The sequence below is a fragment of the Larimichthys crocea genome, chromosome XV, assembly GCF_000972845.2.
Source record: "Larimichthys crocea isolate SSNF chromosome XV, L_crocea_2.0, whole genome shotgun sequence".
NCBI classification, from domain to species: domain Eukaryota; kingdom Metazoa; phylum Chordata; class Actinopteri; family Sciaenidae; genus Larimichthys; species Larimichthys crocea.
Window position 1 is genome coordinate 4,974,633 of NC_040025.1, and position 25,256 is coordinate 4,999,888.

General features: G+C 40.4%; 1 protein-coding gene across 3 annotated transcripts in view; it reads right to left on the reverse strand.

The window, feature by feature from the left end:
* klhdc8b (kelch domain containing 8B) overlaps positions 1-25,256 on the reverse strand; it is a 199,774-nt gene that overhangs the window by 43,209 nt on the left and 131,309 nt on the right. For all 3 annotated transcript variants that reach the window (XM_027288886.1, XM_027288885.1, XM_027288884.1), the window contains 2 exons: positions 13,982-14,146; positions 4,687-4,911 (listed from right to left, as the gene is read on the reverse strand). In XM_027288886.1, coding sequence (XP_027144687.1) covers positions 4,687-4,911; positions 13,982-14,146 — 390 coding nt within the window. The remainder of the gene's footprint in view (positions 1-4,686; positions 4,912-13,981; positions 14,147-25,256) is intronic.

A 25,256-nucleotide genomic window follows, 5' to 3' on the forward strand; every position in this document is an offset into this window, starting at 1 on the left:
TTTTTCTCTTTCTTTCTGCAACTCTTAATGTCAGTCAAGCTGAATCAAATCACGACTAACTGCACAGAGCTTTGAGCAACAGCCATCTATTTATCCATAAGATCCATAATGAATCATCACACTTTCAGTTAGGTTATTTTCAGACATTGCTTTGCTAAATCTAAGAGCATTCAGGCTCTGGGGGACTGAATAGATTCAGTCTACAAAGTTGCATTAAATGAAGTGTATGTTAATGTAGACAGCTGCGGTTCAGCAAATGGAATGATCCATCCATTGATCCATCATGCATACTTCAGACTCCCCTTGAAGATTGTACTCCCATACAGTATTCTGCTGCATGCCCACACATTAAACATGTGCAGGCCTGTTCTAAATTTATATCACTTTCACGCTCCAAATCTAGCGTGTGTTGCCAAGATTTCAAACTCTAGATCAAGGGAGGCTGTTAACTTTTCGCTCTGCTCTTAAAAACTAATGGCACAGAAAAAGGATTTAAAATGCCAGCATGAGTGACCATAAAAGCTGAGAGACGGGAGCACAGTTACACAGGGTTTTATCATTATTGTGGTATGAATCATAGTATATTATGATAAAGTTTCTGGTCCACTTTTAGGTAGCACTAGCAGAACATACGTGTGTTTCACAGAAAACAAAATTCATCTCACTGATAATCCATCCGTCCATCTCATACTCATCTACCTGCAGTGTACCTGCAGTGCTAACATACCTGTGGAGTCTGCAGCTGCTGCTGCTGCACAGATTTGTCCAGTTCTTCTTTGTATCCGTGACCACATTTAATACTCCTCCTTTCATTTACAGGATACTTAATATCCTGTAAATGAAGCTATTGAACGCTTGACAAAGGCACTTTTGGAACATCAGCTCCAGTAGAGAGCTCTCTGCCAGCAAAGCAGCCGTTTCCATTAATTAACAGCGGAGATCCACTTTGTGCTCCTAAAGAAGCTTTTAGTTTGACGTAATTGAAGCTATTGTGGTTGTTGTTATCTTGTAATGTAATGTAACACTGAGTTAAGACAGGTTGTGACAGAATCTCACAAAGGAAGGCTTAGAAGAGTTGAAAACTGTTTTTTGAACCTTGCTAGCCCAGTTGGAAGTCCTGTTGAGCCGCGTGCTTTATATCTTTGCCAACAGAACACAAACTAGTCAAACTGGACTACCTTCAACGTTAGATTAGCATCACCAGCTTCCACCCCAGCCAGTTATTTGCACATAAAGGCTATAGTGTGTTAGCATCACCTATGATGTAAGGATGAAGCCGTGAGAGATCACAAACGAAAAGCCCAGCCACGATGTTAAAGTTTGTCAGAATGATGAGTCAGCATGGATTACTTCTCTTTGGTCTCTTACTCATAAGAGGTAATCATGAGATGTACAGTAGACTTCCTGCATGTGAAATGAATATGAATTTGACTTCAAGTTTGACGTTCGGGACATAGGGCTCAGCAGGTGATTAGAAAGCCTGCTAAGTTTATAATTAGGCCGATTTGGTTGGAAGCTTAATTAATATGTCCAGCAAGGGAAAGGTTCACAGTGCTTACCAAAAGGCACATTTAGGCAGAAACTGTGACTTGGTTAGAGTGAGGGAAAGATCACTCTTGTGTTAAAGGGGAGCTTTATTGATGTCACACATTAAAGTGTGTACAGGTGAGTAATACTGTGGCATAAAGCCTTTTGTGTTATGGGAGCCTGATGAATGTCCTTGAGTGAACCATTTTTAAAACTGTCCATCATGAGTGTGATAATGTGATATGAGTGAGATGTATGCCATCTGTGGAGTAGTCTTTGGAGTAGGTTTTGGAAATAATGTCGTTTGAGTATAAATATCATGGTACATAAGTTTGAACACACATTACCATCTGGTACTATCTGCCAAATAGCAAAGAGGACCGAAGTCCTTCCACATTTCTTTTCAGAACCTCGGGATAAGAAACACGAACAGAGCTGACAGAAAATAAATTGCAATAAAAGTCAGAGGACACACAGTTCCTGTTACATTACACTGATATCAGAAAGTCACTATAGGGCAGAAATATTCTTTATGTGATAAAAAAAAAAAAAGCGTTTTGTGTCAGCAAGTCACACTGCCAATGTCCCGTCATCAAAGCGACGGAGCAAACAGCTCACTTGCTGAGTTATATAAAATTTAAACCAAGATAATCCCCCAAAAATGTACTAACAAACCATAGCACCAAGAGGGACACGACTCTCCTCCATCTTGCTCAAAAAGATTATACTCTTTCACAGAGACGTTGGGACCCATCTGGAATATCAGATGTCTTGTTCTTGTTAATATCAAACATAATAACATTAATATATGACGGAGGCACTCTGTTCTGTTTTCATGCTTCTTAAAATGGGATTTGGAGCAGACGCTGTGATGATAGCACAACAGTACAAAATATTAAGGTGGGATAGCTCCAGTCATCATTTTCTCAAGGTGATGGTTCAATTTGTTTGGTTCTATCATTCACAGCACAGCAAAATGCAGCCTTAAAGTCAAAAGGTACGACTATGAAGTCACTCACAGATTTACATCAACTGAGCACAACAGACGAGCAATTTATTACCCACATTGCATGCATGTATTTGTTTAGTCATCTTTTATGCAGCTACGTTTCATCTGATCCATAACTCGTCAGCAAAAAGCCCTGTGGGAGCATTTGTTTATTCCTTTCACTGGTCAGAAATCTAGTGCAGGAAAATGCATCACCATCAGCCTTGATACGATCTGACTCAACTGATGCATAATCTTTCTATATTTGGTTGCATTACGGGCACAGAAGAGATCATGCTCTCCCTCCTTTCAAAGTGCTCCAGGGTGGAATATTGCGTACATTGTGAGAAACCCAACCAACAATTCAACAATTTGTTATAAAAATTAGGAGTATACTGGGGTGCAGATGTTTTAACTCTTATAGAGAGTGTGTGTGTTTTGTGTCTTTTGCATATCTCGCACACTCCCCTTATCTGGCATGTGTTTACTGAGGCTGGTAGGGAGAGATGATTAAAAAATAGTTTAAGGACAAGAGAGACAGGTTAGAGGAAGTGTCATTTTGGACAAGAAACACAATGTTCATTACGAAGCGGAAAAACAAATAAGGAAAATTGTTATTTTGAGAAAATTGTATAAGAACCAACTGATAATGCTCCTCAGGGAGCATTTCCTCTGTAACCCCTGTTGTGTCTTGCACTGTTAAACACTCCTTCTTGTACAAGAATAATAAATTCAACTTAAACTTTGATACTTTTGCAAGGGTTCTTCCTTAAAAATTCTCGTAACACAAGTCTTCTGGGCTGCACACGAGGTAGCGCCTCTCTCCTTGTGTATTCCAAATGTATCAAACTAGGAAAGAATTACCTACTCTATCAACATTTTTTAAATTTCCCTACATTTTAATTATTCACGAATGATGGTTTGCACACCTTGTAATGTGAAAGAGACTTTTGTCCAATGTTTTGAACTCAAAGTTTAAAGCTCTGAATCTGACTGAAGAGTTGGTTCGGTTAGCTGCATGGCTGTCTGAGCAACAATTAACAGTTGGCTACTGAGCAATCTTTCCATCATTAAAGTTCCTCAGATCACCTTGAAGTTGATCCCACTTCTGTTGCTTGCTAACGGCAGATTCTGTTAGCAGCTGTTAATTAGTGGTTAGTTACTTTAGCAAGTTGCTAGTCATTAGGAGGAGTTGATGCTGAGCAACTGGAGAACATCAGGGGACTGTATCAAACGGGAATCACTCCGCTCCGAATGCAAAATTACTATACATCCAGACTGCAGGATGAGTCATCAACAAGTTTAAGCACACAGTGTGAGATGTATGTGATGAAAACACTTCAACATCAGTTTTGACTTCATGTGGACTTTAAATTCTATCCGTCATTCCCGCCTTATGTTCAGTCCTGCCAAGTACGGACAGGAGAATAGACAAGCAACCTTGGACTACAAATCTCAGACTACTCACACATTACATGTTAGAATTGTTGTTTACACCATCAGAATTTATGAAAACAGCTTTTCAGAAACATTTACGTGCTACATCGTACTTTCTTGTAGTTTTCACATTCCTCACACTGTTTACTCAGTCAAACTGTTGGTAGATGATCAGAATTCAAACTGAACAGTACAGCAGCAGCATTGCTTGAGCGATTCGTTCAATCACTTCTCTTTGTTTAAGTCTCATGTAAGTCTAAGCTACTACAACAACAAAAAAAGCTTTGAGTACTTTGATTATTTTGCATGTAATTAGAGATTAGAGATAGATAATTTCAGCTACTAACCAAACCTAGATGAGCTTTTCTGTGGTCTGTTTCTGCAGAACCTTCACTGGTCTCAGCGGTCTGTAGTCCTGAATCTACTTCTGTGGTATTCTGACCATCCTCCTGCTGCCACCAGCAGCACTGAGTGCATTAACCTGTCATTAAGCATTTAGATGCTTTTATTTCTGGGAGTCATACAGTCAACTACATGATGCTTTACACAAAGGGTAAAGGGACAGGTGGAGCTACAGGAAGTAGCAAGATAACAGAATGATTGGCTGTGAGAGGGAGAGATATGGACTGCACTGCTTCAGTCACTACTGCTTAACTTGTGTGCTCCAGATGGGTAATCTACCTGCCTTAAAAGGAATATGTTACCATTATATAGTTACAGTAGGACCAGCTCACCTTGATCCAGATCATACTCCTCCATGGTGCTAACAAAGTGAGGTCTGGAGTAGAAGTTATGCGGACCCGGTTGCTGGAGACCCCCCAGGCTGAAGAGGCTTCGCTCATTTGTAGCACAGCAGGAAAAGGCCCTCCGGCTCGGGATGCAGGGGTAACGTGTCCAGCTCTTCATCTCCAGGTCAAAAGCCTCCAGTGCTGTCACTGGCATCTTTCCCTGACGACCACCTGGAGGAGGAAGGAGAAAGTTCAAATTCAGGGTCAAGACACATTTCTAATGTTATTGGAGCCTTACGTGTCCACAGAGTGTATTTATTTATTTATGAATTTGTGATATTTGCATGTACCATCTCATAAATGTAAGACATGGACCAGGAGTATGAGCTTGAAAGCCAAGGACTTCTGTTTGACTTTGATTGCCTTCATTTTCCATTTCCTGTTTCTTTCATTGTTTTTTAATCCCCTGCTCCTGTCACAAAGTTTCCCTGGCATTTATGTCGAAGTCTGGCAGGCGTGCAGCCCAGCACAGGGACCACATTTAATTTTGGCCTGAAAGCAGAGAACAGCAGCAGGGTGCTCCCATGGGGCGTCTTTGAGTTGTTTACTTCTACAAATCATAACTTAACCTTGTAAAATAAAACTATGAGGGAAAGGCAAAGCGATGAGAGAGAGAGGGCAGTAAAAATATGAATGATGGAGAAAGGAAGGAGAGGCTGAGGTTGAGGCCAGCGCTGGGCAATGTGAGAGGGGTGTTGAGGATTTAAAAAAAAATTTAAAAAAGGAGAAAGAGGTGAAGGAAGAAGTGATGAAAGTAACGAGAGGAATGCAGAAACAGGTGGCGGTGAAGAAAAAGGTAGAATGACAGGATTAGACAATGACAGAGAAAGCGAGAGAAGGGAGGAGAGTGTGGAGGAGGGAGAGAAGAAAGTGGAAGAGGGTCAGCTGGAGTAGGCAGGGTGGTATGGAGATCGATAGCAGCAGCGAGACAAAGAGTCGAACTGAGTGGGAAGTACTGGAGTCAGAGAGGTATGAGAGAAAGAAGGACATACTGAGCTAAAAGAAGCCATAATAATATAAACGCTCAACATACAGAGGCATAAAAAATCCACAATGAAACAGAATTCAGACATACAGTAATGGACTGTCTACACCGTGTATGAGTTTCTGTGGGAGACAGTTCATATTAAGTTTGAGTTTTCATCATTATAAGAGGATCTGCTGATGTAAGCAGTTAGTGCTAAAAAATTCTGCAGAGCACACACAAGTCAATATGTAATTTTTTATAATTGACAGGACTGACAGACAAAAACTAAAATATGAGGGATTTGCTTTATGGAAAAGCCAACATACATTTATTTTCAAATTAGAGTAATATTATACTGCTGGGAAGCCACAAACATGCACATGATTATGCTATTTTTGTAGCTGTCATCTCATTGGATGTTCTTTAAATAAACAGTCCTATTTGCTTTCTGGAGATGGAGTTTAATAAACAGACTGACACCGCTGACAAAAAACATCAGCAAGAGCCACGAGTTGACGAGATTATGACAGCTAACATGTCTAGCAGCACACCTGGAGCTTAATAATTAACACATTGCATCTCGTTTGTTTAATTTAGCGCCACAATTAGAGCACAGACATGACACACTGACCCTCTCATCAAAATATTAATTCAAAAGGTCAGAAGCAAAGAGCATTGTAATACAATTAAATTCAGTTTTATTCATGTAGCACCAAATCATAACAGAAGTTACTGCATGTTACCTTACATAAAGAGCATGCCTAGACTGTACTCTTTATAATATCATTTGCTGAGACTCAACAATTCCCACCATGAGCAAGCACTTGGTGACAGTGGTGAGGAAAAATGTCTTTAAATAAGCTTAAATAACCTCAGACAGAAATACAGCCCAGTGATCACGTGTAAAGCTGAGGTGACCTGGTAGCAATTTCTGGAACATAACTGTCAGCATTACATCGAGAAACAGTAAAGCAGTGTTGATCTGTTGATCTTTTGATCAATTCAGCACTCCAGACTGAAATAGCTCAACAACTAATGGATGACTTGCCATGAAATTTGGTACATTCATGGTACCCAGAGGATGAATCATACTGACTTCCTAATCCTCTGACTTATGTCTAGCCAGTGGATCGGTGCAAAACAATTACTATTGTTACTACTATTATTACTACCACACAATGAGCTTTGGGGATCCACTACTTCACCCCACTCATTTTTTGCTACCATCTTCATCATCATAAGGCATATATGTCACGATGGCAGTCGTGACTGTGGTTGTTTCTGTGTTTCCCCTTGTTTCCCCATCCTTGTGTTGTGTTTACTTGTCTGTCTGTGTTGTGGGCGTGGCACTTTTCCCTGGGCCTCCTGGATCATCATCAAATGAAGCACACCTGCCGTTCCTCACCTCACCTGCCTTCCATCAACTCATCACTCCACCTGCATATAAACCCTGGCCTTCCTCCCACTCCTTGTCAGATCGTTTGTTCAGCCTCTGTGGTAGATCGCATCCGGACCGTCTTTAACTACTTGTTCCTTGTGCTCCTTGTTGTTTTCCTGAACTCTAACCACCGATCTCTTGTGCTCAGGTCCACCACCATCGTCACCTCCTGCCACCTGCTTGCCTGCTCTCCATCCACCACCTTCAGACAGTCCAGACTCCGTGCCTCCTCCATCCGTTCCCACCACTGCATCACCTCAGCCATTCCCTCCACCTCATATCAGGCCCTCTCCTTCCCCTCTCTTCCCACACCTCAATAAATCCCATTCTCTCTCTAACCGTTGTCCGAGCCTGCATTCTGGGTCAACCTGTGCAACCATGACAATATATTCAATTTTTCAAAACTAATGGAATTCCCATCGTCATTGTGAGCATTTGATAAATTAGCGTTTAGCTCGGGCAGGGTGTTTTCAACTATCTTATTAAAACACCATAATAAGTGCAACGAAACACAGAGTATATAAATGCAAAGGCCAGCTTCTGCTAGTAATATCACATTTACAATACACACCATTTTCTGTTTTGCTTTAATGCTTTTGAAAAGGGCAAATAAACACGACTGGGGTCTTTTTTTCGATGCAGAACCAAGTAGTTAAGTCTGCAACAACTGGTATAAATTTCCATTTGATTTGTTGCTTCCGACTTTGGCCCAAGCATCAGCAGATTCAGACAGATCCCAAAAGCCTGAGTAAGTAAACACGCAAACCGTGGAGCATTATTTTTTTGTTTAAAACGACCAACAACACTGAAATGCAGTTAACATTTTAGATATAGCCATAATAATACGATAATATTATCTAACAAAACAAGACAGACAGGAGCCATCCTGTGTGATGAGTGTTTATGATGCTTTGACCTAAATCATATTTAGAATGCAGGACCTGAGTACTTTATTACACTTGTATTTGTATTTTTACTTCAGCAAAGTATCTGAGTGCTTCTTCCACCAGTGGGATTGACTTACTGGAAGGTGGAAGCTGGAAGATGACAAGTTTTTAACACTGTATCATTGTGTTGAAGTTAAACAAGGTGTGAATACCTGACATTTAAAACCCAAACCGATACTTGTAACTTGAATGTTTAAAAGTTCTGATAGTATATAAACAGTACAGAGTACAGAATAATGTGTCTGTCTGTGCGTCTTTGTGTGTGAGTCACTGGTGGCCTCACAGATGGTAAAATAACCTCTAGGGTGCTAACCATAACCCTGACTGTCCCTCAGCTCATTCTCATTGACATAATCATCATCATCATGCAGTAGTTTGGTTGGTTGGATTCACACAGAATTTTTGATAACCCTCCACTTGCTGTTCAGACTGAATGCACGCACATACAAACACACAAGATTTTGAAAGCAGTATGAAGCCTGTATACACACAGTATATAAATCAAAGAGAGTGCAGGCACCCACTGATCCAAATACACCCCAGAGTGGAGCTGAAGAAACACAACAAGTGAACAGGAATTACATTACATTACATACAGAGAGAGAGAGAGAGAGAGAGATAATGACCAGTTATAAAACAAACAGCATGAATGTCACATTATTGTGTCTGCACATGGTGATATAATGTGATTAAACTGTTGTAGATCAGCCATCCATGGACCTCCAGTTAACATGTGAGCAGAGAGGCTCCTGGGTTTGTTGTTTTTTTAACAATTTTTTTAACTTGAGTCACCAGATGGTTTGTTACACAGAACCATCCAATTCAACCAATCGGATCAATAAACCAAGGTGATTAAACTCTGACAGGAGCCAGTCGGGTGAAGATTAACAAGATCTTTTGCATCCTGAAAAGTCTTCAGTCTTGTTCGTTGCTCTTCTTTCAGGTGAAGAAATACTCTTCTGCTAGCAGCGTCTACACTAAAATCTTCTGGTCTGGTCTCTATAGCTAATTTCCCATGGGAATGACAGCTGTACTGAGGGTGAATCTTTATACAACTCACCTGTTCAAATGATATTAAGGCTTAAAGTTATGCAGAATCAACAGCGTGGCTGCTTTGATTGACAGGTAGGTGCCATTACAGATGGCTTGTTTGAGTACCCAGGAGTCATTTGGCCCACCTCAGGTCCGTCAATGATCCACGTCTTTGCCGATCTTTAGGACTACCAACATGGCGGCACCCAGCGTCAGATTCTGAGCTTCAAAACAGCTCTACAGGAACCTGTGGGTGATGTTACACATACGCTGTCCATTCTCTTTACTGTCAGTGCTTCTGACAAATGTCACACTATGTTTGTAACTAATGCTGTAGCAGCAGTGGTTACTCATAGGGAACACTGGATCGTAACCACTGTGCTCAGACACAAACGCAAAGCTTGAAACCTGGTTAATTTTTGAATGAAGTAAACAATTGTTGAAGTATTCCTTTAAGAATGTAAATCAGGACGTGATTATCTTAGCTGAGTGTAAGGACTAGAAGAAGGGGGAAACAACTAGCCTTGCTGTGAGAACACACAACTCCTCGTTCATTTAAAAAAAAGCACAAAAATTTGTGGTTATTCACATAGTTTTATCTAAATTGCACCTTGTAAGCAAAGCAACAACCGCGCAACCATGGCGCAGATTTACTGCCAAACTCAGCTCAGTATTGATCGCCAGGCGCTGAGGCCTCTTTCCACCACATTAGAGGAGATTAGGTCCCAAACCAACCAAAGAGCATCACCGTGACTGGATACTTGCTCTCACCTGCAGTCAGACAAAACACAGCTTAAGTCCGAAGCGGAGACAACCTGATACTATATGTTAAGAACCCGATGAATGCTATTCTCACGATAGTTTCAAGTTTAGATGGATTTGGCTCTTTTTTCTGGTTAAAATCTTCAGAGATGTGAAAAGTTTCCCCATTAATGAAACTAATTCACAGCTCCAGCACTCAGACATAAGCCAATCAGGGTTTGAATATCTCTATATATAATTCTGACTTTTAGAGATGGAAAACCTCCCTTCCACTAAAAGGCAGACTAAACTATTTTACCTGTATGGCTCAATTTATTCCAATCCGTCTCATTCGTTTACTAACGTCTTTTTTCAGTGATCATTTATTTGGGCAGAAGAAACACGGCTGAAAGGAAAGTTAATTAGGGGAGAAACCTTGCCTTAAATTATGTCTACTATTAATATCCAAAAGTGATTCTTCTGGTTCACAGTGTCCAACCAGTCATGCATGACAACATCTCTCTCTGCTTTGCTGTGCACCTCATACCAAATTTCTCTATCCAAAAAATCTGTTCACCTCACATTCATTTCTGTTTCAACTTCAGGGCCCACCACTAATAACCACCTTCCTTTCTTCCTTGAAATGACTTTCCTTGTGGAAAAGAAAGGGAATTACCAGCTTCGGAGACACATTAATATTTTCTCTATCTTTGTATCCCTGGTGAACAAACTGACATCCTCTCATCTCCTCTTCTATTATTTTGAAGTATGACATTATTTTTAGTTTCCACTCAGTTTCTTTCATTTGCTTCACCAACTTTGTCACCTTGAGAGGAACTATTCAGATTTAGGCCCAGCCAGAAATCATTCATCTCACCGAATTATCTTTGCCTTATGTCATTTGACAATAAATCTGCTGTCAAAGCAAAAATCGCTTCAGCGGAAGAAATGAATGTTGAGTCTTTAGACGACTGGTAGGGTGAGGCAACTAAAAGAGTAAGATCTACTACATTATGCACGCAATTAGTCTTATACACTTTGTTACTACAATTTATGACACTAACGGATAATAAAAGAACAAAAAAAGATCAGCCATTATCATGCACTTCCCATGCTTCATTAGCCTCATCCACCTCAAGATGAATTAGCTCACTAGTCTGCACAGAAGTTGTGGATGCATTTTGTGGGCAAATTTTTATTAGATCATGTTGGTTTTTAATTTTACAGAGTGGTTCCATCCGCTCTCCTACTAACTCCACTGATAACGTGTACATTGAATATGTCTGTCCTGTGCACTGCTCCAACCTTACCTTACCTCTCCTGACAGCAAAGCTGAAGCCATGTAGTGCACTGAACTACAATAATAACCGCAGACACTTATTTTCTTCATAGCGTGACAGTCCATGTACATGTACATTTCACGTATAAGAGTAGACGCGAGACTTATGAACCATGTCTTCATAACATTCTTTATTTTGAGGGATGCACTCTCTTCATTCTGAACTCATTTAAAAAATGAACAGGATTACAGAGGTCTTTACATACCTTATTTATCATCATAAACCTTTATGGCCAACTGCGCAGACTCACTTTGAACACATTCGTGCCATATGCTGTGATCAAGAGGGCAGGAAAGGGAAGGGTTAACGTCAAAGTGTGATAGATGATTGCTGAAAGAAAAATCCGGCTTCTTTCACTGCAGGTGGTGTGAATATAAACTTGACTTAACTTACTAAAAAAAGAACAAAGAGACTGCTGGGATTTTTGAGGTGCAATGCTATTCTATGAAGCCATCTTGTAAAAGGGTCCTCAAACACATCTGACAGTGCTGCGGAGGCACGCGGAATAAAAGGTTCTTTATCATAACCATGAGAGTGACTTTTTCTGTCACACTTAAAAGTTTAAACTTTAGATTCTTACAGCAGAGTCGTGTTCCTATGGTTTAGAATCAGTAAATCTTTAGGCTGGTAGTCACAAGTTAATGCCACAAGTCTAGTCAGCCCTTTAAATTCAGCCCTGCTGTGAGTCTGAAGACAACCTGTAAATGTTAGATATTACCATTCAGTCTTAAGGAGCGCACTGACATATAACATGGAACTGTACTGTATTCAGAATGAAATGAAGGACCTGCTATGATTTTTTTCTTTTTCAAATGTTCGCACACTGTTCAAGTACAGGTCGTATGTAATGTTTTTAGTTCCATGTACTGTACATCCATTGTTAATGTGAATTTTTAAAAATGCTACTTAAACTTTGCCTACATGTTCCTTAAACATTAAAGATGAGGTAATAATCTTCTTTATATTTTGAATTATGGAGTAATATACAAGATACAAGCTCTGTTAAAATAAACAAAATTCAAATAAAATGAAATTTAATCTTTGTAGTATTGTCATTTATTAATATTCAGGTTTGTTCTTAAACACCAGATAGGGCGTTTTGCATTTTTAGAGTTGTGCAGTCACCGTTATCTTGAAGGAAGACTGAAGGGTATTCAGTTGGTTGCAATCTGCAACATCACCACTAGTTGGCACTAAATCTTACACACTGGAACTTTAAACCTGCATTAACAAAAAAAATGTTTTACCAAAAATGTACTTCAGGTGTCAAAAGTATAATTGTTAATTGTGCATAAAAATGACACCTGTGAATCTTATCTGATTATTGTTGCCTCCCCGTAGCATTTTAATGTTTAGCTGGAGTAAATGATGCTAATTGAAACTACTTTAGAACTGTTGGGACTTTATAACATTTATAACTTTTATAAACTCATCACAGGCTTGGTTCATTTTTTTTCTGCATAGTGACAGTGCAGTACAAAGTACAGGATATTTCCCGCTGACATGTTGTGAAGTTGAGTGTAAAGTGCTCAGCTGTCTCAGCCACTGCGCATCAGCAAGAAGTTATTTTATCCCTCTGGTGGAGCGTGTGAGGAAAAACACTGATATGGAAATGACCGAAGCTCCGGCTCTCAGGAGGTTACAGCTACTTTGTGCTCAATGTGAACTGTGTCGTTGCGTGCAGTGAAATGGATTTATCTCTCTGCAAAATGCTTCTTCAGTGAGATAAAATGATCCTGTTTCGTATGATTCCAATTGCTCTCTCGGCGGTGATGGGAAATTTTGACCAAGCGTCAATGAGCAATAACAGCAATAACACCCCCCCAAGCAGACACGATGAGAACAAATGCAGCCTCTGATAATGCTTGGAAAATGACAACAGTGCTCTGAGGGGAAAAAACAAGCACCACACTGAACACACCTCCTCCATTTTCTTCTCATGCAGAGCAGCTTTTAACTCCAACTCTGTCCATCTGATCAATATTGTACCAAGACTGTGAGACTGCTCGACCCTGGAGAGAGTCTGATGGAAGACAGTGTTTCTATCCGTTCCTCTCGCTGTTCTAAAAGCAGCAGGCGGAATAAGTCACAGAGCTAAAAGGATTTGGGTGAAAAGAGTACAATACACACACACACACACACACACACATCTCTAGACACATGATGTGCAGCAAAGTCAAACAGAGAAACCAAAAACACGTACAAGCACAACTTTTAGGAAGTGTGGGCAAATTCACGGTTACTATCCTCAGAGCTCTATGAGCACTGAGTGTCCATCACAGCAGCCTAGAGGTTCTAAATGGTCCCACAACACCAAAGCCTGAGGTACTTCAAATATGCCATCCATCACCAGCTTCCGATGTCCTCACTCTATATAAACCCTGAACTCATGTTTTAGGTGAGACTGTTGGTCTATGTTAGACAGATGTAAGTAGTGGGACAAAGAATACTTCAAGAAAATCAAACTGGCCGGTAACGTCACATTTGTGATGTCAACATTGATAACATCTAACATTTTCTAACTTTTTATATTTAATATTTAAACTGAACACATAAAACAAACTCATTACAAGTTATTCGACTCATCATGTCTCAAGTGAAGTCAAATCACAAGTCTTTAACTTTATTTTATCAAGTCATTAGGTTGACTCAATCCACGTCACTCTGAAAGCGTGTGTTTGTTTAAAATGTCCACTGGGACAGAAAAAGACAGCATTGGTGAATTAGACATCAACAAATGAAAAGAGAAAATAGACAATGGGATCTTGTTTCCTACCCATCAAGTAGATTTTGTTTTCTTTTAGGAAGGGCGTGGCTCCATACCGCGGCGTTGGCATGGAGGTCATCGGGTGCCATTGGTCCTTCTCTGGCTCATAAACCCTCACCAGGGCCTGTGGCGTTGTGTCGACTCCCATACCTCCCATCGCATACACCTTTCCATCTGCAGGGAGATAAAAGAAAGACAGCTGAAGAGTGACAGGAATGTGGGGAGAGAGAGATGGGGAATGACATGCGGGAAAGAGCCACAGGGATTCAAACCCTGGGCTGAGCATTGGAAAGGACTATGCCTTCGTACATGGAGCGGTTGCTCTACCAACTGAGCTAAATGACACGCTGTGCTTTATTAAACAGCTTTTAAAGAGTTTACTCCACTGGTGCAACGGTGTAATGAACAGACATTTGCGTTCATGGTTGTTGTTGGGTTCATATGAGGCGAATGAAGGAAAAATACTGCCAACACCTCTCCTAACAGCCAGACAAAGTGATGCACCGCAGTGCCCTTTTGGGACGCCATATCGGGTCAAGCTTTCATGCCACATCCATCTAGTCATCCAAACAGATTTGCAATATTTATGCCCTGCGGGTCTGAGAAACTTCCAGATGACCCTCAGCTGACATTTTACACAAGGACGCACCCAAACATCCCCAACTACTGCAGCGTCATTAGAACATGCAGAGAAACAAGCAAAAGGGAGAGGAAAAATGCTGAGTAAGCAAACACAGCACTGCTGCACTTACACAGGGGGAGAAAGAAAAGAGGGAGAGGAGGAGAGGAAACAGCGGCGTTATAGATTAGCAGCCCATCAGCCCTCGCAGTTATGACAACCTAAATCTGAAGGAACGAGGAAGAGAGAGCGAGGGAAGGAAGTGAGAGAGAGAGATGGTGAGCGCCTCCGTCACCCAGACAGACGACAGATCCGCAGAGCTGTGACTTAAACTGTGAAGAATAAAGCAATAATAAATCTGTCACTCCAGATGCAGCCAAACACGAGCGTGATTGCAGCGCGGTTCAGCAGTTAAGACAGAGTAAATCCACTTTTACTGTGGTGAATAAAATAAATGACACCACAAGGACACTCTCATCTCGTGAGGGGTGTCGCAATGCACGCACGTGCAGAGGCCGGGCGACGCGTGAATGCGGGGGAAAACACACACACACACACACACACACACACACACACACACACACACACACACACACATACACACACACACACACACTCTCTGTCTTTAGCCTGTTTTTCCTTCAGTGGGTTGAGCAGAGCACTAATACTGTAATTGCAAAGGGCCACACTGTAGTTGGTGCAGTAATGAGTTATCTATAAATAGCAGCTCTATACTGTATATCCCTCCATTTAGCCTCATTTGTATTTTAACCAGTGTGGAATTATCGTCCCTGTAATGACTTTTAATTGGTATTTGGGGGGGATCATCTTCATAAAGCATAAAGAGTCTGCATAATGGCTCTGTGAGGCATTGTAAAGAAAAAAACGTTTTGGACAAATTGAATTTTTGACCTGATGACGGTGCTGGAGGAAGTCAGGAAACTTCATCTGGATACAAATATCAGAATTCAAAGGAATAGTGCAGGCATAAAATGTTTTAATCATGAAGAGTGAACACTTTGGGCCTCATGAACATTTAGTGAACAGCTGCATGTAAAAAGGTATTAGAATTTTATGGGTGTCGTTCTAAATGTCAAGAGGTGTTCATGGGCATAAAATGTAATTACCAAACTGTCCAAATTGCCCTAAAGAAAATATCAAAGTGTCATAAATAAAGGATTGCATACTGGGCAGATATATCATGGGGGCAAGGATTGCCATGGCCACGGTGCCCCTTCAAGTTTGGCCTTGACTGCCCCAGCTGATTCCACCAGTTTCTCCTCTGTCACCAGTGTCTTTTGTTGAGATTCCCAGTTCTTTATTGGGTGATATCAAGTAACAAATGGTGGGTTTGATTTTCAGCCTAGCGTGAGGCGCTGGAAATCTATTGGCTATTCATGATGATAAAGAGTTTGACACAAACCTAGCTGCAGCCAGCCAGGCAGCCATTAATCACATCGTGACGTGCCAAAGCAAAGCTGTGACTGAGTGAACTTCTGAGAAGAGAAGGTCGAGTGAGCAGAGGTAAGAAAGTCTGAGAAATGAGATAAGACGAGAAACCACAGTCGGACCGGCCATTGGGAGCACTGGAAGAGATCCAGTTGGCTGTGGGGTGAGAGAGATGGGTCACGTCCTCAATACCAGTCAAGATGAGCAAGTCTGTGCTACTTTTTTGGGAATTTAACCAATCACAGCCTGGATGGGAATGGGAGTGATAAAAAAAGGGTGACATGATACTGTAAACTTCAGGATTTGTTGTTGAATTTATTGCTCCGCATCAATCATGATGATCATTAGCAACTTATCCCAGAAAATTTGAAAAAAGTTGCATAACAAAAACTCCAGGAAAGAGAGTTTCCTGTGTGTGTGTGTGTGTGTGTGTGTGTGTGTGTGTGTGTGTGTGTGTGTGTGTGTGTGTGTGCAAAGTGCAAACTCGGCACCTTGCTGTATGCTGAATGGCCCGAGCGATTTTCTCTTAATGAACTTTCAAGCACTTTTCATTATTTGTACTTTAAAGGCTGCAGTGAAGGACAGATGTGCACTTCAGTCTGAACAATGACAAATCATTTCTTTTCAGTGATCATGATTTAATCACACAGGAGTTAGAATGGCTGCTGCATTACTGGAATGAAAGCATGTTGCATTCCTGGTCACTCCTGTGTTAGAGTGTGTGTGAACGGAGTATAAAATAATGGAGAAATAAAGTAGGTTCAACAAAAAACTATATCTGTAAGTGTCAATAGAGCAAATTATATACCCTCTCATAAAACAAATTTTAAAAAAGGCACAAAGAAAAGAAAACGTCACCACACTATGATAAGCATTTCTCTCCTGGGAGTGTACAATGCACTGAGATTAAAGGTAGAAAAAAGCATTTACATGCCCAGAGGAGAGCTCGCATACCTTTAGTTTTCTTTTCAATGGGTTTTTACTGGGAACTTGTGCCTTTCATAAGGCAATAAATCACAAGATGCGGCATGTTTGTCCTATATTAGACGCTGGTCCACATATAATCTGGGAAAAGACGGAAGGTTAAATGTTTCTCTTCTTGTAATAACTTACACAAAGCTCAGCAGTGCTGTGCTTCATTTCCATTCAAACAGTTCATTATCAGGGTACCAAAGGAATATACCTGAACCATTTCTCTCATCGAAGTTTCCACCAGCTGCATATTATCAGACATTTTCCTGTTTCTATTAATGCTAATAAATGAGATGACACCGTGCCTAGTTCACAGACGAGTGCCACCTGATTGCACAAATTATCATAAAGCCAATCAATCAAAGTCAAAAGAAATCATCAGAGTCAAAAAACAATCTGTTCTAGGATCAGCAGAAAGAGGAAGCAGAATAAAACTTTTCTGCTTCCTCCAACTGTCTCCATCCAAAGACAGAGGTACAACACACTGCAGTTTGTACATTTCGATCCAAGTTCATTCCATAGTTTTCTGTTTAATTACACAGGGTGGAGGCAGCATTCATTGTACTAAGGGATGTGTCGTACCACCAAACAAACAACAGCATGTGTGTATACGTGTGCACACACCTGCCAATAAAAAAGAGTCAGCGCAGCTAAAGGAGGCAGACAGGACGAGGACTGATGAGCAGCAGGTCGGAGGTGAACACCAACACACTGTGTTACTCAAACAACGCTCACATCACAATAATGTGATTTACTGTACAGAAGTTGTCAAGCAGCCAGCCTCCAGATCATCAGCAGCTGTTCTCTGTCTTTGGGTTACTTTCATACAGTAACTAGAACATCAGTGATCCTAGATAATAACCTGTTTAATGAAGCTGGTTATCACCTGCCACTCAGGTTTACAGCTTGTTAGCCGCTATGTGACAAGCCACAGAATCAGAACCATGAATGAAGTATTGACACGAGATAAAAAGCTCAGACCTGCACAGGAAAAATCAGTTTCAGCGACAGTTAAAAGTGATTTAGAAAAACTAGAAATAGTTCCCAAAGTAGGGCTAAAACAAATGTTGACAGTCTTTAACACAACAGGGAGTACTTTTTGCTATTTTATTAGGTGGTGCAGAAACAGAGAATATTTTGCACATCAAAGACACATCAAAATATTTATTCTTATTTCCACATTATTGTAATATTTTCATCAGGATCCTGTAGGACTGATGATCAGTGATCTGATTGGTCAGCACTGCACTATTGACACATTTCTGAATATAAACCCTGAAGTGACGCTGCTCCAACGTGATCATGTATATACTGTGTGCACATTTGGATACAGACAGGAGCTAGTAAACACAGCCTTGATGTTTACTGTAGGTAGGTCCAAAAAAAGTTGTATGTTGTTCAAGAGCATAATTCCCACTGAGAACTGGGGCGACACGTAACAACTTCTCTTCTTTCCCTTCTTTCTTTTGCTCTGGCTTTCGGCAACCTGGCTGGATTTTGTTAGAGCTGAACGCAGCCTGAGAGGAAGAATGTAGACATCACTCAGACACCTTCGTGTCACGTCTTTTTGTTATCCTACATTCTTTTCTTTTCCACCTGTTGAAGACTCTTTTCTTTCTTTCTGTTTGGTTTAACACTCTATTTTACCCTTTGTAAAGGGTAACAGGTACAACTTTATACACACCTGGAAATCCAGCCAATATGACATGCTCGTAAATATACCAATCCGGACTCTGTCATTTGACTGACTGTGGATGTTTGACATTCACTGTCCACCCACACTGTTACCTGCACTGCGTGTGTGTTTCAGTCTTTTGGCCCAGCCTCAGTTTAATCATGCGCAATCTCCTCTAATTAAGGAAACCGGGCTCTATTCTCTGCCCATCACCCCTGGAGACTCCATGGCAACCACAGCGTAACCTACAGACTGTTATTATGGGGTGTGGGCTGTTTGGCAGGTTGGTGCTCGGTGAACAAAAAGCTGTCACCGCTCAAAAGCCAGACCAGTGATTCACTACCTGAAGCTAAGTGATGAAGAATAAAAATAAGCTTTCTGGACAAAATGTGCACATGACGCCGTGTTCTGTAAACAGGAGTGACGCACTGATCTGCAAATGTACCGGCAGCAGCAGACATTAAGGACTTACTGCACATTAGTTATGCTTTATATCTTTATTCCCTGACATACAGACTTTGCTTTGATTCCTCTGAAGCAAAACATCCTTCTGTCTCTCTTGTTGATATCTCCCCACCTGTCCCTCACCACTCTTTTCTTTGTCTCTCAATTCTACTTCCACTTTACTTTCATCTGTTCCCTTTTTTCCTCCCCCCCTTTCTTATCTTTTTATCCTTTTATCACCCCCTCTCAGCTCTCTTTCCATTACTTGTCCATTTGCATCTTTCCCCTTGATGTGACCTGAGTGTTGGATGTTGTGCGACAGTAACAGTGGAGAAAGCAAGAGAGAAATGACAGAAAATTTGGAATAGTTATGTGTTATTTAATGACATTTTAAATGTGTTTTTTCATGCCACTAATCATCACAGGGTGATTAGAGTAATTTGTTTTTGCTTTGAAATGTAACGTCTTGTATTCAGGATGAAAACACTTTTCTGCCGAGTAATTCCACTGAGAGAAAAAAGGGGAGAAGATAGAGCCGAGCTGCAGAAGAGGGACGCCTCAATAAATGAGCAGAAATTAATAATGAATTAATAATGAATATTCCCTTCACTCAGTCTTTTCTTTTTGTCACATTTTTGCTTTTCTGTCTCCTCGAGGAAGAGCGCTCAGACCAGCTGAAAGGAAGAAAGAAAAAAAAAACACCATAAAAAATACATTTGCTCTGCAGAATTTCACTTTGATTCAAATTCAATTAGGATGCCCATTCACGCTGTTAAATAGAGCAGTCAGAGTACATTATCATACAGTTTGTCCTAAAAGTTTTTCTTTTTTAGAATTTTGCTCCATTCTCTAAACATTTTCTTCCTGGTGACCTGCCGGCCACTTTAGTTCTAGTGAGGTTAGTAGAACGCAGAATAATCTGACCAGTAATAAATCATTAGACCAGGCCTCCTATTTTTAGAGGCTTCCTGAATCTCAGGTCAGTCTGGATTAAATACAGAGCAGCTAAGAAGATGACAACAAAGTTAAAAGGAGACAGAGAGAGAGCAAATCATAGGAATGTAGAGCAGAGGGCGGGGAAGCAATATTTCAAACCTTCAAAATACATTTTTACGTCATTAATCTGCTTTGCCAAATATTTTTTTAGAGGAGAAGTCGTTGCTGCAGTCGTTTTTTGTAGTCAGTGTGGTCGAAGGGCACTTGGATAGAGTTGAATGAGGTTGGCGTTTGGCACCACAGATCAGGGCTGACACCCTGCATGCTTGTTTTTTGGGTTGACAGGCAACTAAAAGAGTTAGTGAAAGGGGCAGTCATCCTTATGACATCCATCAGGGTGTTAGTTCTAAATGATTGAAAGTCACGGTTGGTTACCAGACAGGCAGGTCTAATGAAAGAAATGTTAAAAAGTCATATTATAGGAAATGTAGCCAACATTTTTGGAGCTTCACCAATACTTGAAGTCAGAATATTTCAGTCTGAGCTGCTTTGATTTGAATCAAATCACCACAGTTCTTGTGTTTTAATTAAGCACTGATCTATTTCTATTTCCATATTCAACCAAGACCTTGAACTTCAGTTGCCTACACATATCCATGCCTGATGTTTTACTGCTGCAAATTAGCTACTAAAAACTTAAAGTGAGAAAATTATTGCAGCTTCATTTAAATATTAATGAAGTGAACCTTGAAGTGCTGCGAGTGCTTAAAGCATAAAAATATGAATAATTCCTCAGTTGTCATAAGCATATACTGAAACTCAAGACTGAATATTATTAGAAAGCAAATTTAATTTGTTGTTAAAGGAACTTTTACCAAACACATTGAATACACTGAATTAATTAATTAAACGTTTTATCTTAATATAATAACAGTTTGTATAACCACCAGCACAATATATTGACCTCATACAAATCTGAGCAGCATATGGACATAAAGTGTCCTATATATTAAACAAAGACATTAAATAAATATGTGAACTCACATACATACAAACATAATACAGTATACTTCATGACTGAATAATGTATAATGTGCAGGAATGAGGCTTTATCTGAAGACATTGTTGAAACAGCATTTAATTTGAACTCCACAAGAACGAGGACTTTTAGTAACTTATCAGTTACATTTATTAAAAATGTTTCCTCGTTATTTTGGTGAAATAAAGAACCATCTGGCACACGCTGCATGTCACTATGTTTCTGTTGCAATTTATTGTATACCAATGTCCGTTCTCAGACAGAGACAGAGTACAGCAGGCATGTCACCTGAAGATGAACAGAGAAGAGAGCGAAGGTATCTTCAGGTCACCAAACTTAAGCAGATGAAAGGTCATTCAAAGAGGTGACGCAGGGATTTACTTTTTATCCCTGGAAAGGCATTCAAGGGACAGACATTCAAGGGACTGGCTGCTGTTGTGATGGATGGACGATGATCTCCCACAGTGACATTTAAAGGGCACTGCACTCTTCCTATTGAACACTCATCAATACAGGATCAATACAAAGCTCCTGCCTGCTGTTGGCTGCAGTCGCTATGTCTAAATATGGACAGAGAGACAAGGGTGTGGTGTGTTGAGGCTGTGTGCTCTCCTGGCAGAGATAGGTGTGGTTTGCTGGGTGGCTGAGGAGCTGGCTGCACACGCCTGAGCCTGATCATCATCTGGAGCAGTACTTAGAGGCTGGCCTCCTGTGTGCTCACTGCCAGATTGTCACCGTCTCGTGGTAGATTGGCCTGTGTGCTTTTTGTGAATTTGTTACTTGAGATTTCCTACGGAATTACTCACCTGTGTTCTCTGCCTTCAGGATCGAGCTCTCTTAACACCAAGCCACCCTGCCACCGCACCCTTCAGCTCCAGCCTCAACCTTGCCACGCCTTCCTTTTTTCTTTAGCTATTTCCTTTGCATTTCCTTATTTATGTTATCTGTTCCAGTGTCCTTCCATTTTATTACATATCTTCATAACTGTTGAATCAAAATAGTATTATTTTCCATATTTCCTTATTTATTTTGTTTCTTTTATTTTTCTTGAAGAAGTACAAACTGTTCAGAATTGAGTCTTTCTTTCTCATTAGATTTCTTTATTTTCCTTTTTTTCCCCAAGATATTTCTTTTCCCTTTTTGAGTTTTATTTGACAGAGACAGCTGAAGATTGACAGGAATGTGGGGAGAGAGAGAGATGGGGAATGACATGCGGGAAAGAGCCACTGGTTGGATTGAAACCCTGGGCCGTCGTGGCAAGGACAGAGTCTTTGTACATGGGACGACTGCTCTACCAACTGAGCTAACCAACACCCCGGAGCCTAACACACCACACCCTTGTCTCTCTGTCCATATTTAGACATAGTGACTGCAGCCAACAGCAGGCAGGAGCTTTGTATTGATCCTGTATTGATGAGTGTTCAATAGGAAGTGAGTGCCCTTTAATGTCACTGTGGGAGATCATCGTCCATCCATCACAACAGCAGCCAGTCCCTTGAATGTCTGTCCCTTGAATGCCTTCCAGGGATAAAAAGTAAATCCCTGCGTCACTCTTTGAATGACCTTTCATCTGCTAAGTTTGGTGACCTGAAGATACCTTCGCTCTCTTCTCTGTTCATCTTCAGGTGACATGCCTGCTGTACCTGTCTCTGTCTGAGAACTGACATTGGTTACAATAAATTGCAACAGAAACATAGTGGTCATGCGCGTGTGCCAGATGGCTCTTTATTTCACCAAAATAACGAGGAAACATTTTTAACATGTAACTGATAAGTTACTAAAAGTCCTCGTTCTTGTGGAGTTCAAATTAAACGCTGTTTCAACATGTCTTCAGATAAAGCCTCATTCCTGCACATTATACATTATTCAGTCATGAAGTTAATTGTATTTATGTTTGTATGTATGTGAGTTCACATATTTATTTAATGTCTTGTTTAATATATAGCACACTTTATGTCCTATGCGCTCAGATTTGTATGAGGTCAATATATTGTGCTGGTGGTTATACAAACTGTATTATATTAAGAAAAACGTTTAATTAATTAATTCAGTGTATTCAATGTGTTTGGTAAAAGTTCCTCACAAACAAATTAAATTTCTTTCAATAATATTCAGTCTGAGTTTCAGTATATGCTTATGACAACTGAGGAATTATTCATATTTTTATGCTTTAAGCACCGCAGCACTTCAAGGTTCACTTCATTAATATTTAAATGAAGCTGCAATAATTTTCTGACTTTGAGTTTTTAGTAGCTAATTTGCAGCAGTAAAACATCAGGCAGGGATATGTGTAGGCAACTGAAGTTCAAGGTCTTGGTTGAATATGGAAATAGAAATAGATCAGTGCTGAATTAAAACACAAGAACTGTATCCGATTCAAATCAAAGCAGCTCAGACTGAAATATCTGACTTCAAGTATTGGTAAAGCCCCAAAAATGTTGCTACATTTCCTATAATATGACTTTTTAGCATTTCTTTCATTAGACTGCCTGTCTGGTAACCAACCGTGACTTTCAATCATTTAGAACTAACACCCTGATGGATGTCAAAAGGATGACTGCCCCTTTCACTAACTCTTTTAGTTGCCTGTAAAGCCAAAAAACAAGCATGCAGGATGTCAGCCCTGATTTGTGGTGCCAAATGCCAACCTCATTCAAACTCTATCCAAGTGACCACACTGACTCCAAAAAACGACTGCAGCAAGACTTCTCCTCAAAAAAAATATTTGGCAAAGCAGATAATGACGTAAAAAGGTATTTGAAGGTTTGAAATATTGCTTCCCCCGCCCTCTGCTCTACATTCCTATGATTTGCTCTCTCTCTGTCTCCTTTTAACTTTGTTGTCATCTCTTAGCTGCTCTGTATTAATCCAGACGGACCTGAGATTCAGGAAGCCTCTAAAATAGGAGGCCGGTCTAATGATTTATACTGGTCAGATAATCCTGCGTCCCTACTAACCTCACTAGAACTAAAGTGGCCGGCAGTCACCAGGAAGAAAATGTTTAGAGAATGGAGCAATTCTAAAAAAGAAAAACTTTTTAGGACAAACTGTATGATAATGTACTCTGACCTCTATTTAACAGTGTGAATGGGCATCCTAATTGATTTGAATCAAAGTGAAATTCTGCAGAGCGAATGTATTTTATGGTTGTGTTTTTTTTTCTTTCTTTTCTTCAGCTGGTCTGAGCGCTCTTCCTCGAGGAGACAGAAAAGCAAAATGTGACAAAAGAAAAGACTGAGTGAAGGGAATATTCATTTTATTTCATTATATTTTCTGCTCATTTATTGAGGCGTCCCTCTTCTGCAGCTCGGCTCTATCTTCTCCCCTTTTTCTCTCAGTGGAATTACTGCGACAAGAAAGTGTTTTTCAATCGGAATACAAGACGTTACATTTCAAAGCAAAACAAATTACTCTAATCACCCTGTGATGATTAGTGGCATGAAAAAAACAATTTAAAATGTCATTAAATAACACATAACTATTCCAAATTTTTTGTAATTCTCTCTTGCTTTCTTCTCCGCTGTTACCGTCGCACAACATCCAACACTCAGGTCAACTCAAGGGGAAAGATGCAAATGGACAAGTAATGGAAAGAGAGCTGAGAGGGGGTGATAAAAGGAAAAAGATAAGAAAGGGGGGGAGGAAAAAAGGGAACGGATGAAAGTAAAGTGGAAGTAGAATGAGAGACAAAGAAAAAGAGTGGGGAGGGACAGGTGAGGAGATATCAACAAGAGGACAGAAGAAGGAGGTTTTGCTTCAGAGGAATCAAAGCAAAGTCTGTATGTCAGGGAATAAAGATATAAAGCATAACTAATGTGCAGTAAGTCCTTAATGTCTGCTGCTGCCGGTACATTCGCAGATCAGTGCGTCACTCCTGTTTAACGAACACGGCGTCATGTGCACATTTTGTCCAGAAAGCTTATTTTTATTCTTCATCACTTAGCTTCAGGTAGTGAATCACTGGTCTGGCTTTTGAGCGGTGACAGCTTTTTGTTCACCGAGCACCAACCTGCCAAACAGCCCACACCCATAATAACAGCTGTAGGTTACGCTGTGGTTGCCATGGAGTCTCCAGGGGTGATGGGCAGAGAATAGAGCCCGGTTTCCTTAATTAGAGGAGATTGCGCATGATAAACTGAGGCTGGGCCAA